At 44.1% G+C, this 19973-nt stretch overlaps 1 protein-coding gene and 1 long non-coding RNA gene across 22 annotated transcripts in view; one reads left to right on the top strand and one right to left on the bottom strand.

Moving 5' to 3' along the window:
- The window catches only part of ABCC2 (ATP binding cassette subfamily C member 2), an 80061-nt gene that overhangs the window by 19326 nt on the left and 40762 nt on the right, over positions 1-19973 (bottom strand). For all 21 annotated transcript variants that reach the window (XM_055560868.1, XM_055560869.1, XM_055560860.1 and 18 more), the window contains 8 exons: positions 16766-16903; positions 16111-16257; positions 13563-13647; positions 12782-12848; positions 11216-11342; positions 6095-6271; positions 4336-4503; positions 2113-2293 (listed from right to left, as the gene is read on the bottom strand). In XM_055560868.1, the coding sequence (XP_055416843.1) occupies positions 2113-2293; positions 4336-4503; positions 6095-6271; positions 11216-11342; positions 12782-12848; positions 13563-13647; positions 16111-16257; positions 16766-16903 (1090 nt within the window). The remainder of the gene's footprint in view (positions 1-2112; positions 2294-4335; positions 4504-6094; positions 6272-11215; positions 11343-12781; positions 12849-13562; positions 13648-16110; positions 16258-16765; positions 16904-19973) is intronic.
- LOC129637004 (uncharacterized) lies at positions 807-5289 on the top strand. Its single transcript, XR_008707264.1, has 3 exons — positions 807-879; positions 2192-2307; positions 4917-5289. It is a non-coding gene; the product is annotated as an uncharacterized LOC129637004 (long non-coding RNA).

Below are 19973 nucleotides of genomic sequence, written 5' to 3'. Positions count from 1 at the left end.
AGAACATCTCTATTAGGCCCACTGGGATGGACCCCTAATCCAATACGTCTGATGTCCTTGTGAAAAGGGGAAGTGTGGACACAAATGCACATAAGAGATAAAACCATGTGAAGACGAAGGCAGAGGTGGATGTTGTGTATCTATAGCCAAGAATGCCAAAGACTGCCAGCAAACCACAGAAACTCGGAGAAAAACCTGGAGTAGATCCTTCCCTGTTACCTTCAGAAGGAACAAATCCTGTTGACATCTTGATTTTGACTTCTCACCTCTACAACAGTGAGTGACAATACATTTCTGTTGTGTAAGACACCAAGTTTGTAGTGTTTTGTTACAATAGCTAATTAGGAAACACTGAGCCAACACTGCCCTCTTGCCCTTTCCTTTCTTCTACCGTCTGGGGTCTGTACCTTGAGCCTTGGAAACCACACAATAGCCTGCCAGGCACTTCGGCTTACACAACTTCTCAGAAATGGCCCATCAGCGTGTCCCAAAACGAGGGTTTGCAAACTCTCTCTGTACACAAAAGACAGGATTTTTCAAAGGGGCCGTCTACCCATGGGGGTTTAGATAAACAGAACTCAGATCCAGGCAAATCAGAAGAAAAAAGTTGAGAATTAAAATGAGAAACCTGTGCAGGTTGTGGTGATGTGGTTGACTGAGCAGTAACTCAGGGGGATCCAGCATCAGACCCTGCCCTCTGCTGGAGACCAGTTCCCAGGCAGGTGCTTTTTGTTTTCTCCAGGCCAATCCCCGGAGCACATAAAGGCTGATGGAAAGCTCTGACTCCTTCCTTCCTGCTGGTCTCCCCGCCCAACTTTCCTGGGCTGGCTCCCAGTCCCCGTAGCCCGCACCATCCTAAGGTCACCTAAGGCACCAAAGGTCAGTCTTTGTTTCTGACCACTCTTTGTTTCTTGCCAGTGTTTGTAGACTTTCTGGTTTAGGCTTTTCTTTCCGACTCTTGTGGTTTAAAACTATCACTTATTTCTGACCTCAAGGCTTGAATGTGCTCCCACTTCCAGGCTCTGAAGTTTCTGCCTCTTCTGATTGACTCTCAGAATGCCCCTGCAGATCTTACTTTCTCAGTCCTGACCTCCTGTTGGTAATTGCCACCTGAAGCAGATACCCAGAACCATGCCTGGGATGACTGCTGGCAGGTTCTTGGGAGGGACCTCAGAGACCAGGGCTTCATTACTGCCTGGAACTAATCAGTGACCCCAGTGGTCATGTATTAGGTAGGGGCCATTCCTGTGGTATACTGTGAGACTATGCAACTGCCATGACTCTGTTCTGGTTTGAAACATCCAGTGGTGTTTGGTATGTTAGTCAAGATTCCTTTGTTAGGGCTTAGCAATGATTTAGCAGTTCACTATTAATACCAGGTATTACGAAGCTGTCCAGGAAGTGATTTAATGAATTTGGATAGGTAAGGTGGAATTTGTGAAACCAGGGAATTCCCTAAAAGGGGGTCACTCCTGCCCCTGGTGTCTCTCCCACAAGAGCTAATCACCCCATACCTCCAGTTATCTTCTAACTGATCTGAAAGTCACTCAGCCATGTCCGACTCTTTGCAGCCCCATGGACTATACAGTCCATGGAATTCTCCAGGCCAGAATACTGAAATGGGTAGCCTTTCCCTTCTCCAGGGGATCTTTCCAACCCAGGGATTGAATCCAGGTCTCTCACATTGCAGACGGATTCTTTACCAGCTGAGCCACAAGGGAAGCCCAAGAATACTGGAGTGGGTAGCCTATCCCTTCTCCAAGGCATCTTCCTGACCCAGGAATCAAACTTCGGTCTCCTGCATTGAAGGCAGATTCTTTACCAACCAAACTATCAGGGAAGCCCCATCTTCTAAAGAGTAACCTATGACTGCATGTCAGAGGCCAGATGAGCCGGATGGGCCCCTATTTTGGCTCACATAAAAAATGTCTATGCTTGTGTTTCTTTACAGAGACACAAAACACAGAAAGAACAGATATTGGATCTCTGGCTAATTCACCTCCGCATCTAGTTTACTGGGTGCTGAGCAGGTCAGCAGGCAAATAGTGGTAGTTTTCTACTCCCGTCCCTTCTATATCCGAGCTCTATCCTGTCCCAATCCTCTTCACATACCTGTGGCCTCATCTTCAGGACCCGTCTGTTTCACAAATGTCTTCAGATTCTTAGCAAACAATCCTTTATTGGCCAGCAGAGTGCTGTAGGATCCCTTTTCCATGATGGTGCCATTCCCCACAACCACAATCTCATCCACTTGGGGAAGAAAGTGAATGCTGTGTGTCACCAAGATTCGAGTCTGTAAAAATAACAGTAAGTTGTGCTGACGATCCTGTGACCACCTTCTTTAGCTTACTCTTGAAAAGGAAAAACAGAGTCGCTGTGGGGCTTTGCTTCCAAATGTGGCCCTGACCACTTGACCTCTTTATTTTACTTCCTCTTTACTTCCCAGCATCTCATCCTAAAATCTGACCCGGTGTGTAAAATGAGACTGTTATCATGAATATATTCAGTTATTTTTCTGTAGTGACAATGAGGTTTGCCCTGCACACATTTCCCTCCAGCTTTCTGGGCAGCCAAGAGTTAGGCTTAGGGATGTCACTTGAGATCAAGGGCTATCAATACAACTGAGGCATGCAAAATTAACTGCCCTCTCACTAACCAGCAAACCACTGATCCAACAAGAACTGCCCAGATTATTTTAGCATGTTAGAAACATTACAGGGCAAGGAAGTTTGGCCCAGGACCTCCCTGATGTGGAGGACTTGGCACTCCTTGTATTGTTGTCTATTTATGGACCACACTGACTCCTGACACAGGGATTCCACTCAAAGAAAGATGAACACTTGCAGATGAGTAATGAGGCTCAAATAGGGGTCATGGTATTGAGATGAGCCTCTGGAGCAATATCCCAAGCCCACTGCCTCTGGTTTCTACAGACAGCCCCACAGACACTAGGTCACTCATATCACAAAGATGCAGGAGATGCCCATCTTTGAGTCTCAGCTCAAAGCCAACCCTTTTGGTAGCCTTTCCTGAGTCCCCAGGCAAGAACTGGGTATTTCTCCAATGTTTCCTCTGTAGTTTGTATGTTGTTGGGGTTTAGCTGCTAAGTCATGTCTGACTCTTTTGCAACCCCGTGAACTGTAACCCGCCAGGCTCTTCTGTTCATCGGATTTCCCAGGCAAGAATACTGGAGTGTGTTGCCATTTCCTTCTCCAGGGGCATCTTCCCAACCCAGGAATCAAACTTGAGTCTCCTGCTTTGCAGGCTGATTCTTTACCACTGAGCCACCTGGGAAACCCACCAGATAGTAGTTTGTATCGATTGCCATTAAAAATAATTCTTGTGTTATAATATTATCGCTTGCTTTTTGATATGTCTGCCAGTTAGATAAGTCACTTGAGAGCAGAGATGAGAACTTTTCATCTGCTTGCCCAGTCTTTGCAGTGAACCAGGCCCAGAGTGGGTATTCAGTTCAAGAATGAATGCAGCCAATTGTCTTTAAGGACAGAAACCAGGACCAAAAATAGGAGGGAAAGTGAGTTCCTGTTGACTCACTGATCTGAGAGAGAGGCAAAAGGCCTCAGAGGGACAGCCGCCCTACCAGCCTGAGTGGAAGCATTCAAAAAAATCTTGAAGGGAACAAGCCAAACACAAGATAGAGTGCTGCCAGCCCCCACTCTACACTTGCTGCTGGAGGGAGTACTTGTGCAGAATTCCTATGCTCTCCCAGTACCTTCATGTTCTCACCAACCCAGAAGCTCTCAGAACCTCCTTATTCAAGCAATTTTATAATCCAGCCTCTTTCCCATCTTTCTCTCTCCAGAGGCTGGTGTTTGGGGCTGAAAATTCCAGCCCTCCCATCACTTGTCTCCCATCACAAGTGGACTCATGTCCACATGAGTTTGAGTAAGCTCCAGAAGATGGTGAAGGACAGGGAAGTCTGGCGTGCTGCAGTCCATGGGATTGCAGAGTTGGACACAATTTAGCAACTGAACAACAACAACAAGTTCTATGCCAGGAACTAGTGACAAAACCAAATATATTTCTTCTTATATGACAGATCTCTAAGGACTTTTTAATCATAATTAATCAACCTTAATTAATAAGAGGCTCAGTGTTGGAGCCAGAGAATAAGGCTCAGATTACCCAGTTCTCACATAAGCTATGACCACTAGATGGGAGACCTCACCAGGCCATTTCCTGCAAGACCAGCATGATATTATCTCCTCAGCAGCCCAGGATGGCAGGGAAATAAGGAAATCTGCTTTAGGACCCAGCAGTCCTAGGAGATGTGTGCCCTTCTTCATGTCTTCATTACTTTAAATAAGTTCTCACCTTGCCCTTCAATAGGCCATTGGGACCCAAGACCTTGTTGAAAATATGTTTTCCCACATGGGCATCCACAGCTGACAGAGGGTCATCCAGAATATAGATGTCTGAATTTTGATAGGTAGCTCTGGCCAGGCTGATCCGCTGCTTCTGACCCCCACTGAGATTTATACCCTGAGGAAGAAAAGAATTTCTATTAAATACTGAAACTGAGTCCCCCTAAAACTGAGTTCTTCTACTGAATTTATGATAAACATCTCTATCCAAAACTTTATTCCCATTCTTGGCTCATACCTGTTCCCCTCAAGTTAAGGAACATAAAAGGGAGGACTGAAACAAAGCAGGACCCTGCAGGGCAACCTCCTGGGTACAAAAGCCCCTCTGTCCCCTGTTTCTTACTTGTAGGAAAAAAAGCTTTAGTCTCCCTGGCCTTCCTGAGTTCCAAGCAGTTACTAATTAGGGAAGCGAGGGAATGTGGAAACAAAGGAAAAGCAGTCAAGAAACAATAGTTCAGCTATAAAACAGAGCCTCAGCTCCTCCTTAAGGGGTATATATAACAATCCACATATCTCTAAATTGTTCTGCAGAAACAAAAATTCTCATGCAGTTGGAGGACGATAACTGCTGGCTGACTGTAAGCACTTAGACCTGAAACTGGCTGGAACCAGAAGGTTGGTGATGAAGAGCCCTGAAATAGCACCCTGTCACTTTACCACCAACAGTCAGAAGAAGGTCTACAAGCTGCACCCCTCACCCCAGACGTTGCCTTTAAAAACCCTCTCCTGAAAGCCACTGAGGAGTTTCAATCTTTCAAGCGTTAGCTGCCCGTTCTCCTTGCTTGGCCCTGCAATAAACTACTTTGCTGTACCACAACTCAGTGTTAGTAGGCTGGCTTTGTTGCATGGTGGGCAGCCAGACTTGTGTTCAGTAACACAAGTTCCTTTATACAAATAAATATCCTTGATTCAAATAAATAACTTTAAACCTAATAATTAAATGTGTGCCCAGGTTACCATTTTATATCATAGTACTTATTTTGTTGTTGTTTTTGTTTCCTGCCTCAGGAGAATGTAGAGCTATATCAGGGTGGGTTTTCTGTTTGTTTGTGGATATAACTCCAGCACTTAAAATAGTATCTGACACATAGTAGGTACTCAAGAAATGTATGCTGAATTAAAAAACAAAATCACTCTAGAGCTGTATCTGTAGCATCCCAACCTCAAGACCTTTCCCCAAAAGGCTGCTATATTTATTTTTAATAATGGGGAAAGAGGATAAAAACATCCTAAATAAATAGTAATCAGGGACTTGTAAACCAATTATACTATATTCATATAATATGAAACGGTCATTAAAAATTAACTTTTAAGAGAGGCATTTGATAATGTATTAGGTTTACTATGTGTTCACTGCAGATTATTAGAACCCTACTCTGGCCCACATTAGTGTACAGAATTAAAGTTCAGACAGCTCCCCCTGTCTGCCTCTGGCCCTCCACCAGAGGTCTACCTCGGGTTAGCCGCTGTTTAGTTAACCAGGTCCTAGGTTCATTATCTTTCCTTTAGATTACACAACTCTTATATTTGCTTTCAGGTACAAAATTTTAAATTTAAATATTTGCACAACATATTGTGCAAACTCAAGTTTTCTGATGTTTGTTCCAGGCTTGACTACCTAAATTGATCAACTACTTTACTGCCATGGACTTCTTCACCATCCTCGCTCTTTTCCTTCACCCTTCAGGATCCCCTGGTGTCCCAAGTACCTTCTCTCCAATCTCAGCCATGTCTCCTCCAGGCAGCACTTCCAAGTCAGGGAGGAGGGCACAGGCCTCCAGAACTTGCTGGTATTTCTTTTCATCAAACTCTGATCCAAAAAGGATGTTTTCTTTTATGGTGCCATTCTGGATCCAGGACTGCTGCGGGACATAGGCTACAGAGCCCTGGATGGGAAGGATTAGACCACATGACTGCTCTGTACCTCTGGAAATGCAGGGTTGAAGGAGAGGGTGGTGGAGGTGGAAGGAACAAATGGAACGTAACTTTGGAAAAATGTCAGGCTGACTGGACAACTGATCTTTATAAAGGTACATGTATTTATTGCACCAACTAGGGAGACAAATTCAATGCCCCATGCATCATTTAAAGTCTCCTTTTTGGACTATCACTCTCTAGCCATGATCTGAAAGCTAAAGGATGAACACACATGCCGCTTCTAGAACAGGGTTTTAGACCCTGGTGAGTTTACTAGGACCAACAGAGGGCCAGCACTGACAGGGGAAACCAGATAGATGACATCTTAGAAAGTAAGAACTCAGAGATGGAAATTTGGGCACCAGGCTGATGCATGAATATGATCATGTCAAAAGAAAGATAGAGGGTAAATGCCCTCGGGTTTGAGGACAAACCTGGATATGAATTAGCAGGGGAAAAACGCCCTGAAAGGAGTTAGGAGACAGAGGTAAATCTGTAGAGTCTGATCTGCTATGCTGCATGTTTATTTAATGTAAACTATCTCATTTAATTCAGTTCAGTTCAGTCACTCAGTCGTGTCCAACTCTGCGACCCCATTAATTGCAGCACACCAGGGCTCCCTGTCCATCACCAACTCCTGGAGTTCACTGAGACCCACGTCCATCGAGTCAGGATGCCACCCAGCCATCTCATCCTCTGTCGTCCCCTTCTCCTCCTGCCCCCAATCCCTCCCAGCATCAGGGTCTTTTCTAATGAGTCAGCTCTGCATGAGGTGGCCAAAGTACTGGAGTTTCAGTTTTAGCATTATTCCTTCCAAAGAAATCCCAGGGCTGATCTCCTTCAGAATGGACTGGTTGGATCTCCTCACAGTCCAAGGGACTCACAAGAGTCTTCTCCAGCACCACAGTTCAAAAGCATCAATTTTTTTGGCGTTCAGCTTTCTTCACAGTCCAACTCTCACATCCATACATGACCACTGGAAAAACCATAACCTTGACTAGACAGACCTTTGTTGGCACAGTAATGTCTCTGCTTTTCAATATGCTATCTAGGTTGGTCATAACTTTTCTTCCAAGGAGTAAGCATCTTTTAATTTCATGGCTGCAATCACCATCTGCAGTGATTTTGAGCCCCAGAAAATTAAGGCTGACACTGTTTCCATGGTTTCCCCATCTATTTCCCATGAAGTGATGGGAACAGATGCCATGATCTTAGTTTTCTGAATGTTGAGCTTTAAGCCAACTTTTTCTCTCTCCTCTTTCACTTTCATCAAGAGGCTTTTAGCTCCTCTTCACTTTATGCCATAAGAGTGGTATCATGTGCATATCTGAGGTTATTGATATTTCTCCTGGCAATCTTGATTCCGGCTTGTGCTTCTTCCAGCTCAGCATTTCTCATGATGTACTCTTCATATAAGTTAAATAAGCAGGGTGACAATATACGGCCTTGACGAACTCCTTTTCCTATTTGGAACCAGTCTGTTGTTCCATGTCCAGTTCTAACTGTTGCTTCCTGACCTGCATACAGGTTTCTCATGAGGCAGGTCAGCTGGTCTGGTATTCCCATCTCTTTCAGAATTTTCCAAAGTATATTGTGACCCACACAGTCAAAGGCTTTGGCATAGTCAATAAAGCAGAAATAGATGTTTTTCTGGAACTCTCTTGCTTTTTCCATGATCTAGTGGATGTTGGCAATTTGATCTCTGGTTCCTCTGCCTTTCCTAAAACCAGCTTGAACATCTGGAAGTTCATGGTTCATGTGTTGCTGAAGCCTGGCTTGGAGAATTTTGAGCATTACTTTACTAGCATGTGAGATGAGTACAATTATGCGGTAGTTTGAGCATTCCTTGGCATTGCCTTTCTTTGGGATTGGAATGAAAACTGACCTTTTCCAGTCCTGTGGCCACTGCTGAGTTTTCCAAAATTGCTGGCAGCACTTTCACAGCATGATCCTTCAGGATTTGGAATAGCTCAACTGGAATTCCATCACTTCCACTAGCTTTGTTCGTAGAGATGCTTTCTAAGGCCCCACTTGACTTCACATTCCCGGATGTCTGGCTCTAGGTGAGTGATCACACCATTGTGATTATCTTCTGTGTATTCTTGACATCTCTTCTTAATATCTTTTGCTTCTGTTAAGTCCATACCATTTCTGTCCTTTATCAAGCCGATCTTTGCATGAAATGTTCCCTTGGTATCTCTAATTTTCTTGAAGAGATCTCTAGTCTTTCCCATCTGTTGTTTTCCTCTATTTCTTTGCATTGATTGCTGAGGAAGGCTTTCTTATCTCTCCTTGCTATTCTTTGGAACTCTGCATTCAAATGAGTATATCTTTCCTTTTCACCTTTGTTTTTCGCTTCTCTTTTCACAGGTATTTGTAAGGCCTCCCCAGACAGCCATTTTTCTTTTTTGCATTTCTTTTCCATGGGGATGGTCTTGATCCCTGTTTCCTGTACAATGAACCTCCGTCCATAGTTCATCAGGCACGCTATCAGATCTAGGCCCTTAAATCTATTTCTCACTTCCACTGAATAATCATAAGGGATTTGATTTAGGTCATACCTGAATGGTCTAGTGGTTTTCCCTACTTTGTTCAATTTAAGTCTGAATTTGGCAATAAGGAGTTCATGATCTGAGCCACAGTCAGCTCCCAGTCTTGTTTTTGCTGACTATATAGAGCTTCTCCATCTTTGGCTGCAAAGAATATAATCAATCTGATTTCAGTGTTGACCATCTGGTAATGTAGAGTCTTCTCTTGTGTTGTTGGAAGAGGGTGTTTGCTATGACCAGTGTGTTCTCTTGGCAAAACTCTATTAGCCTTTGCCCTGCTTCATTCCATACTCCAAGGCCAAATTTGCCTGTTACTCCAGGTGTTTCTTGACTTCCTACTTTGCATTCCAGTCCCCTATAATGAAAATGACATCTTTTTTGGGTGTTAGTTCTAAAAGCTCTTGTAGGTCTTCACAGAACTGTTCAACTTCAGCTTCTTCAGCATTACTGTTTGCGGCATCAGATCAGATCAGATCAGATCAGTCGCTCAGTCGTGTCCAACTCTTTGCGACCCCATGAATCGCAGCATACCAGGCCTCCCTGTCCATCACCAACTCCTGGAGTTCACTCAGACTCACGTCCATCGAGTCAGTGATGCCATCCAGCCATCTCATCCTCTGTCGTCCCCTTCTCCTCCTGGCCACAATCCCTCCCAGCATCAGAGTCTTTTCCAATGAGTCAACTCTTCACATGAGGTGGCCAAAGGACTGGAGTTTCAGTTTTAGCATCATTCCTTCCAAAGAAATCCCAGGGCTGATCTCCTTCAGAATGGACTGGTTGGATCTTCTTGCAGTCCAAGGGACTCTCACGAGTCTTCTCCAACACCACAGTTCAAAAGCATCAATTCTTCGGCACTCAGCTTTCTTCACAGTCCAACTCTCACATCCATACATAACCACAGGAAAAACCATAGCCTTGACTAGACGAACCTTTGTTGGCAAAGTAATGTCTCTGCTTTTGAATATGCTATCTAGGTTGGTCATAACTTTCCTTCCAAGGAGTAAGCGTCTTTTAATTTCATGGCCGCAGTCACCATCTGCAGTGACTTGGATTACTGTGATATTGAATGGTTTGCCTTGGAAATGAACAGAGATCGTTCTGTTGTTTTTGAGATTGCATCCAAGTACTGCATTTCGGATTCTTTTGTTGACCATGATGGCTGACTCCATTTCTTCTAAGGGATTCCTGTCCACAGTAGTAGATATAATGGTCATCTGAGTTAAATTCACCCATTCCAGTTCATTTTAGTTCACCGATTCCTAGAATGTCGACATTCACTCTTGCCATCTGTTTGACCACTTCCAATTTGTCTTGATTCATGGACCTAACATTCCAGGTTCCTATGTAATATTGCTGTTTACAGCATCGGACCTTGCTTCTATCACCAGTCACATCCACAACTGGCTATTGTTTTTGCTTTGGCTTGTTCCCTTCATTCTTTCTGGAGTGATTTCTCCACTGGTCTCCTGTAGCATTCATGAACTGTATGAAAACTATCTCATTAATGATCAGTAAATCAGGGAATAAATGTCAGTACAACGTGGAAGAAGTGTTGGCTCTTAAAAATTTTCCAGGCATGCCAATGTTAAGTAATAAGGGGCATATTTTCTTATAATGAAGAAGAAAGGCTTAGCAATATATGAAGATCTTAAGAAGAAAAGCTAAAAATCTACAGACATGCCTCTTTTGGGTGCAAATAGTGGCTGGTGAAATGATTCCAAGTACCTATGATTTTCCCCAAATTTAGCTCTCTGGTAAAGCTAAGAGTGCTGATGGAGATGCCATGAAAACATTTCCTCTCTGTTAAAGTGCCCTCCAACACCCAGCTCTCAAAGGAAGAGGTGCGAGGCCCAGAACTAATTGTGAAGCTGCGTACAACAGTCAGTGGAGATTTTACAATGCTACTGTTTTTATTGTTATTGCTCTTATTGTTTTTGTTGGTAGCCTGGCTACATATGTTTTTAATGATCTGTTCCAGCTCTTTCCCCCAAGTTTTCTTATTTTTATTGTATAATTTTGTAGATTAGGAGGTTTTCAGAAACATGGATTATAGTAGAATTACCTATACTTTGAAAGAAGACATCTTTCAACAGTTTTCAAACTTCAGCATGCACATGAGAATCACCTGGGGAGCTCATTAAAAATGCAGGTTTTTAGAATCTACTCCAGAATATGATTATATATGTGGAATAGGGCAAAGAATCTATAGTTTATAAGTCTCCGAGATGTCTCCGAGACCCCACCAACAGCAACCTGAGAGGAGCGGTTATCAGATTCTAATTGTCTGTCCCCATGAGAAGGCAGCACTCTTAGTGTTTCCCACATCTGAGCGTCAGAAGTCTTCTCCTTGGCATTCCTTCTCACCTTGACCGTAATGTGCCCGTGGACATTTTCCATTTCTCCCAGCATGGCTGACATCAAGGAAGATTTCCCAGAGCCCACAGTGCCCACCACAGCCACCAGCTGGCCTGGCATAATGTCCAAGTTCACACTGAAAGAGAGAAGTGTACTTGAAGGAAGTGGAGGGTAGACATTCATGCCACTTCTCAGATGCCCAAAGGACTTCTCAGATGCCAAAGGAGATTTTCCTTCAAGATTGGAAAATATATCTTGGATATACAAAGTTTCAAAGTAGTCCTCTAATGTTTTTTTTTTCCCTCTAAGACTTTAGAGAGTAAGGCTTAATTTTAAGTTGTTTGTGCAAAAAGCCAGTTTCCAATGGAAAAATAATTTCAGAACTATGTGGCACCATTGAACAGGACCCTATTTGTTGAAATCCCAACTCTGCCACAGCTGAGCTGTGTGATCTTAGAGTCTCACTTCTCCTGGACTCTCAATTTCTAAACTAATGGGGCTGGGACAGAGTAATGCATCCCAAACTCGACTATTCAATGAGAAGAGCAATTCAATAAAATGCTCACTGAGAGCACAGATGTCCTGCCCCCTTCCCTGGAGATTTGGCTGAACATGGCTGGGTAGGGGTCCACACTGGGCCAGGCTCCGGGAACCTCTCTGTTCTAGTCCTAATATTTGAGTTCCTAGAACATTAGGAACTTATTCTCAGGCTTTCTGAACCTGCCCATCCAGCTAGGCTCCTTCTAGACTTATACTACTAGCAAAGTGGGAGCTATGTCCACTCTCCTTCTGTAAAGTTGAGGCTTTCAGGTTAGGAGGGCTCAGGGCTTCTGGCCTGACTGACATATGCTGAGGCAAGCTCCAGGGTCCATGTTAGAGGATGGAGAAACAAGAGAGAGTGTGGAAAGTGGCAGGAAGACTACTAGGTGTACTCAGTTGTGAAAAAGCCTGGCTGCTCAGGCTCCTGGCGTGCTCTGTGGTGCTGAGCTCATGATGGAGCTGGCGTGCTCACACACGTAGTGTTTACGGAACACATTACATGCAGCAGTGTGGCAAAAAAGTGTTGGCTTAAGGCAGGGGGTGACCTACAGGGCAGAATGTGAGAAGGGGTTATGTAGATGAAAAATTCCAGATCTGAAGTTGATTATAGAAGCAGCTCACATCATCCCCTCTGGGCAAAGAAGGCAGGTCCTTCATGATAACTATTCTTCAGTGAATAAATGAACTTAAATTGAGTTCAGGTTCTCCTGAGTATCCTCTGGCACATCCAGAGACCTAGGCTACCTGCCAGCCTGCACTACCTCCGTCCACAATCTGGAGAACTCATGTCTTCATAGGTTCTCAGCTGTACTGTCCCCCAGGAGGAGAGCGGCGGTGGGCGGGGGGAGGAGGGGGGCAGGTGCAGTCACAGCGACTGCAGTCAGTTCATCCCTCCAGGGGCTTAACCCGCACTAGTATCTAACTGAACATGTGCACAGCTTGTCTCCCCATGTGTTATATTATATGGAATTTCCCTATAACAAGACCAGCAAGGAGAATCTTAAAATACAGCAAGAAGAAAAGGCGGCAACTCACTCTTGGATTGTGACACCCAAATCATGGTCCCAGGTAAATGACGCCTCAGAAAACTGCACAGCTTTATCTGTTGAGAAAAATTCCTGTCTTTAAGTCAGATGTAGGTCCCCGCATGTCTGTCTGTCTTTTCTCAGCCTTCATGTGTTCCTTGTTCCTTCCTCCAGAAGAGCCTGCCTTTGTCTGGTGCTAAATCCTGAGCTGCCAAGAGGCAAATGAAAGCCCCAGGGGTGAGACCAAGCGTCGCCTGCATACGAAGTCCTTTATATACTTAGGAGTCCCAAGCCAGTTGGTAGCTCAGATTTTTGATCTACAGACACTCTGGGTACATTCCCAGGCCCTCTGTTGCCTAGTCTCTTGTATAAATTCCACTTCCATATATAAACCCAGCCACCCCTGCCCTGGATTCCAGAACCACGGCTTGTTCTGGCTACAAATGCCCCTCAATCCTTAAACCTTTGGAACCTGTGTGTTCTTTCACTGCAGCCTCCCTTCCCAATTCCACATACTTGGCTCCATCATGACTTCCGTTTTCAAGATCCTTTGCAGGATTCCCCACTTATTCTCAAAAGAGCTGGCCCAACTTTGCTTGGCAATCTAGCTGACTAAGAAATCTGTTCTAAATGAACGCAAAATTTAAGTAATATCAGTGCAAATATAGATGCAAGATAAGTCCCTTGGCTTTCCCTTTCCTTCAGTTTTCTGCTGCTCTGCCCTTGTATATCAAAGTCCTGGTTGCCAGCACTGTGAATATATATGGGAAGCAACTTCCAAATTCATTTACCAGAATTGCAATCATGTCGAATGGCAGATGTGTCCAAGTCATCCCCTCCCAGGTACTTCTCTAGCCGCTCTGTGGAAACACTGGCCTAGAGGAGGACACAGAGGAACAAAGTTCAATGATGAGCACGAGGAGACCCAGGAGTGTGACTTCGTCATCAGCCTTGGATGTGGAAGCATACAGTCAACCAGTCAACCTGCCAGGCTTCTTGCCCATGATTTGCAATTTACCACAGCTGGAGTCTCTGGCTCCCTACCCATTCCCCAACTCCCTCACCCCTGACTCAGCCACATCTCAGCCCTAGGAGCCACCCTACTCTGAACACAGGAAAATTAAGAGGCTCTATTTTAGCCCCTCAGAAAACTCATTGCGGTGGTGATGGTATGGGTGGGTGGGAGGTTAATTCTACTCTGCTGTCTCCAGGCTTCGGACCTAGGTCCAGAAACGGTCTTCTGCCTCCTTCTAAGATAAAGTTTCTGTCTGATTCTGGTAACTGGGCTCCTGGCATATTCTTCTTTGAGTCCATGTTTTGATGACCCAGGCAGTGTCCTGAATCACTACTGGGACCCTCTGTGGAGGAAGTGGCCATGGAACCATAGTGACCTGGCATATCTCCACTTATGCCAGGCTTAAATTGCAGGTGACCTAAGCACTGGCAGGATGCCCTGTGGTCCCCCTGGAACAGGAGAACTTGGGGGGATTTACAAGGATGTTTCTCACTTCCTCCCTTCCAGGCAGGCTGTCACGAGACAGCTTCTTGTCACGACCTGGGTTCTGAGGAAGTACTGCACTTTGGGGGGCTCCCCCAATGGCTCAGCAGGTAAAGAATCTGCCTGTAATGTAGGAGACACAGGAGATGTGGGTTCGATCCCTGGATCGGGAATATCCCCTGGAGGAGGAAATAGCAACCCGCTCCAATATTCTTGCCTGAAAAATCCCACAGACAGAGGAGCCTGGTGGGCTACAGTTCAAAGACTCACAAAGAGTCGGACATGACTGAGTGGCTAAGCAGGCATTGCACTTTCTGCCTCGCCCCCTCTGTGAAGCACAACTATGGGCTCTAGAACTGCATGGCTGCGGTGTGGATCAGCTCCTGTAGAGGGCCTCGCTGCCCACTCGCCTGCTCATCTGGCCCCTTTGTTTTGCAGAGACTTGTCACCTTTGTTGATCCTGCTTTTGCTATCTATGTGATAAACCATTTGACTCTAAAAAGAGCATGTTGTTTCTTTCTCAGCCAGATCTACCAGCCTTCTTAACACCCTCCAGGACCAGAAGGGCCCCTCCTAAACCCTGGTTCTTCCTAGGGCCTGAACTCTCTGAAGCCAGTCACCTCTGGATGAACACAGGTCACCACACTTTGTCATCCTGGCTGCCTCGCCAGTCTGCCACCTCCCTGGGAACATCCTCCTGAGGTCTGGTACCTGGTCCATCTCAGTGACTGTGCTCAGTTTTCAGGACCCAGACACTCCCTCTGGACCATCTTAAGCCTGCTGCTGCTGCTACTGCTAAGTCACTTCAGTCATGTCCAACTCTGTGTGACCCCATGGACGGCAGCCCTCCAGGCTCCCCCACCCCTGGGATTCTCCAGGCAAGAACACTGGAGTGGGTTGCCATTTCCTTCTCCAATGCATGAAAGTGAAAAGTGAAAGTGAAGTCGCTCAGTCATATCTGACTCTGAGAGACCCCATGGACTGCAGCCCACCAGGCTCTTCCGTCCACAGGATTTTCCAGGCAAGAGTACTGGAGTAGGGTGCCATTAAGCCTACTGGATTCCAAACTTAGCTTTCTGACAGCTTGAGGCTCCCAGATTGCATTTGGTTTTATCACTATGTGGCTTCACACAAAGAGAAGTCTTTGGACAAAGGGAAGTCCCCTGATCTAGTGGCTAAGACTCTGCTCCCAGTGCAGGGGATCCAGGTTTGATCCCTGGTCAGGGAACTAGATCCACATGCTGCAACTAAGAGTTAGCATACTGCAACAAAAAACTAAGACTTGGTGTAGCCAATTTTTTTTTTTAATTGAGAGAGAGAAGCCTTTTCTCTCCTTTTGTGCCATATTTCCCTAATGCTTTATAAATACCCTAAGAGTACTGGAAATATATGGAGGAAACTGAACCAAGAAAAGGGCTTAGAAATGTTCCAGGAGCAGAGCTAATCATCATAGTCTCACTAAACACTCTCAAAACCTTGTCTCCCTGTTAGGTGTATGAGATTGGTATGGTTATCCTCAGTTTATAGTCAGAAAAACAGGGGTTCAAAGAACTTACTAAAAGACTTTACTAAATCATGCTGTTGGTCTCCAGAGACCAAACCAATCTCTCTAAGTGAAGGTTCACCAGCAGAATTTGGAAATGAGATAGGACATACCAGTCATTCTGGAATCTAAGGTTTTTAACCAGGGCTAGAAGGAAACAGCAACCCACTCCAGTATTCTTGCCTGGAAAATCCCACTGATAGAGGAGCCTGGTGGGCTACAGTCTATGGGGTCACAAAGAGTCTGACCCAACTGAGCAACTGAACACACTCAGCTGGCAGTGAGAGATCCTACCCACCTGGAGCATGGAGGAGATTAGCATGGGAAGCATGCTCATGGGGAAGCGCAGGATATTGAAGAGGGTGATGGAGGTAAAGGCCTTTTGTGCATCCAGAACATTACTGCTATCCACCAGGACGTAAACAGAAAATGTGATCACAGACACCTGGAAAAGAAGAGCCGTCAGTGATCTGTTCCAAAAGGGATCAAGCAGCCTTGTTCTAAGTACTGTATCAGAGTTGAAGGAGTCTTAGGGAGTATCTCAACCTTTCATGTTACAGAGAAATCTGAGCCCAGAAGAGGAGGAACTAACCTGCCTGAGGTCACAAAGTCAATTAATGGCATTGCTAGGACCAGAGCTTGAGAATCCTGGCTCCTGTGATCAGCATTCCTTCTCCTACAGATGAGAAGCCTTCCCATGCAGCCATGCCTAGGTACCACATTCATGTTGAATCCCCTGTAGTTACTCCAGGCAGCCAGGTAATCAAACTGTTTCTAAGGGTGAAACTAGATCTAGGGGCCGTGAGGTAGGAAGGACAGCATGATGACTTAAGAAGTGGGTCCGAGTTCCTTGGATTTCAGGGTCAGGCCTAGAGGTGCAGGCACCTCTCATCTATCTAAACAGACCTTTCTCTCCAGAAAGCTGACCCTGCCCACTGACTCCTGTCACTCACCAGCACCGGAGTCAAGTATAAGAGAAACATTATTGCAGACTGCAACTGCCCAAATTTCAGCAGGTTCCTGAGCTCTTTCTTCCGAAGGTTGTGGACTTGGTTTTGGAATGAAGGTTCCCAGGCAAAATACTTCAGGATCTAATAATAGAGAAGAGTACAGCTTACACTGTTGCCCCAGTAGGAAATCAGGTGCAACCCCCCACACACAGGTTTTAGGAAACACTCCCCCAAACTGGGGAGGTACAAATTCAGCTTATAAAGGGTGATTACAGAAAGGTAACTGACTCAATGGACATGAATTTGAGCAAACTCCAGGAGATAGTGAAGGACAAGGAAGCCTGGTGTGTTGCAGTTCATGGGGTCACAAAGACTCAGACATGACCTAGTGACTGAACAACAACAACAGAAAGGCAGCTTGCAGTTGTTGACAACTTAGAAGGTACACAACATTTTATGTACTCTGTCTTACTTAATCCTAAGTGTGACAAACTTTGCCTGGCACTAAAGGGGGTTGCCCAGGACTCGGGGCTTTCAGTGCTAAACCCGGAAAGTTCTGGGCAAACCAAGAAGAAGTAGCTGCTTACTCTTTCAGAATTATTGTATCCATTTTAATAAGGAAACAGGTTGAGAGTGACTAAGTCACTTGCCCAAAGTCACCATCTAATGAGTGGTAAGAGCTAAGACTCAAAATCAGGTCTATCTTCTCATTTTGCCACATTGGCAGTAAGGCATATCAGCGCTCTGTCTGCAGAAATATCAGATGTTCAAAGGGGCTTCTTTTCATTTTCAAGAAGTTTAGGGTAATATTAAAGTCCATTCATTCAGCCAAACTCTGCTCAATGTTATGTGGCAGCCTGGATGGGAGGGAGGTTTGGAGGAGAACAGATACATGTATATATATGTCTGAGTCCCTTCACTTGAAGCTGTCACAACATTGTTAATTGGCTATGCCCTAATACAAAATAAAAAGTGAAAAAAAAAAAAGTCTATGAATTCAAAAAATGTCTAGATTAAAGAAGAATTTGATGAAATGCATTATTTTGAAAGCTAGTAAATAGAGGACAGAAGTGTGTATTTATCCTACCTGTCCTTTATTTTAGAGTAACCAACTAGTTGATTAAAAATCATTCTTCATTACAGAATTCCCGCTGAGCAATGCCAAAGGAACAAAGGAATTAAAACATCACCCTTTGGCAATGAAATAATAGAACAAGGCAGTGATCAACAGCGGCTGCTAAAACCTTTATGACAGTGTTTTTCAACCTTGGCTGCATATTGGAACCACTTAGGGAGCTTTTAAAATATATACATGCCGCACCACACAAGGGCCAACAAGTTCCAGGGCAAGACATACCAAGCAAATTCTCCAGCAACAAAGGAACACAGCCCTGAGCTTCAAGATACAGGCTGCCCAAAGTCACCCCAAAACCATAGACATCTCATAACTCATTACTGGACATTTCATTACACTCCAGAGAGAAGAAATACAGCTCCATCCACCAGAACATCGACACAAGCTTCCCTAACCAGGAAACCTTGACAAGCCACCTGTACAAACCCACACACAGTGAGGAAACGCCACAATAAACAGAACTCCACAAACTGCCAGAATACAGAAAGGACACCCCAAACTCAGCAATTTAAACAAGATGAAGAGACAGAGGAATAGCCAGCAGATAAAGGAACAGGATAAATGCCCACCAAACCAAACAAAAGAGGAAGAGATAGGGAATCTACCTGATAAAGAATTCTGAATAATGATAGTGAAATTGATCCAAAATCTTGAAATTAAAATGGAATCACAGATAAATAGCCTGGAGGCAAGGATTGAGAAGATGCAAGAAAGGTTTAACAAGGACTTAGAAGAAATAAAAAAGAGTCAATATATAATGAATAATGCAATAAGTGAAATTAAAAACACTCTGGAGGCAACAAATAGTAGAATAACAGAGGCAGAAGATAGGATTAGTGAATTAGAAGATAGAATGGTAGAAATAAATGAATCAGAGAGGATAAAAGAAAAACGAATTAAAAGAAATGAGGACAATGTCAGAGACCTCCAGGACAATATTAAACGCTACAACATTCGCATCATAGGGGTCCCAGAAGAAGAAGACAAAAAGAAAGACCATGAGAAAATACTTGAGGAGATAATAGTTGAAAACTTCCCTAAAATGGGGAAGGAAATAATCACCCAAGTCCAAGAAACCCAGAGAGTCCCAAACAGGATAAACCCAAGGCGAAACACCCCAAGACACATATTAATCAAATTAACAAAGATCAAACACAAAAAACAAATATTAAAAGCAGCAAGGGAAAAACAACAAATAACACACAAGGGAATACCCATAAGGATAACAGCTGACCTTTCAATAGAAACTCTTCAAGCCAGGAGGGAATGGCAAGACATACTTAAAATGATGAAAGAAAATAACCTACAGCCCAGATTATTGTACCCAGCAAGGATCTCATTCAAGTATGAAGGAGAAATCAAAAGCTTTTCAGACAAGCAAAAGCTGAGAGAATTCTGCACCACCAAACCAGCTCTCCAACAAATACTAAAGGATATTCTCTAGACAGGAAACACAAAAACGGTGTATAAATTCGAACCCAAAACAATAAAGTAAATGGCAACAGGATCATACTTATCAGTAATTACCTTAAACGTAAATGGGTTGAATGCCCCAACCAAAAGACAAAGACTGGCTGAATGGATACAAAAACAAGACCCCTACATATGTTGTCTACAAGAGACCCACCTCAAAACAGGGGACACATACAGACTGAAAGTGAAGGGCTGGAAAAAGATTTTCCATGCAAATAGGGACCAAAAGAAAGCAGGAATAGCAATACTCATATCAGATAAAATAGACTTTAAAACAAAGACTGTGAAGAGAGACAAAGATGGTCACTACATAATGATCAAAGGATCAATCCAAGAAGAAAATATAACAATTATAAATATATATGCACCCAACACGGGAGCACCGCAGTATGTAAGAAAAATGCTAACAAGTATGAAAGGAGAAATTAACAATAACACAATAATAGTGGGAGACTTTAATACCCCACTCACACCTATGGATAGATCAACTAAACAGAAAATTAACAAGGAAACACAAACTTTAAATGATACAATAGACCAGTTAGACCTAATTGATTCCTATAGGACATTTCATCCCAAAACAATGAATTTCACCTTTTTCTC

The sequence above is a fragment of the Bubalus kerabau genome, chromosome 22 (assembly GCF_029407905.1).
Source record: "Bubalus kerabau isolate K-KA32 ecotype Philippines breed swamp buffalo chromosome 22, PCC_UOA_SB_1v2, whole genome shotgun sequence".
In the NCBI taxonomy this organism is placed as follows: Eukaryota; Metazoa; Chordata; class Mammalia; order Artiodactyla; family Bovidae; genus Bubalus; species Bubalus kerabau.
Note: the sequence above shows the minus strand (reverse complement) of the source record. Positions and strands in the feature narration are given on the sequence as shown.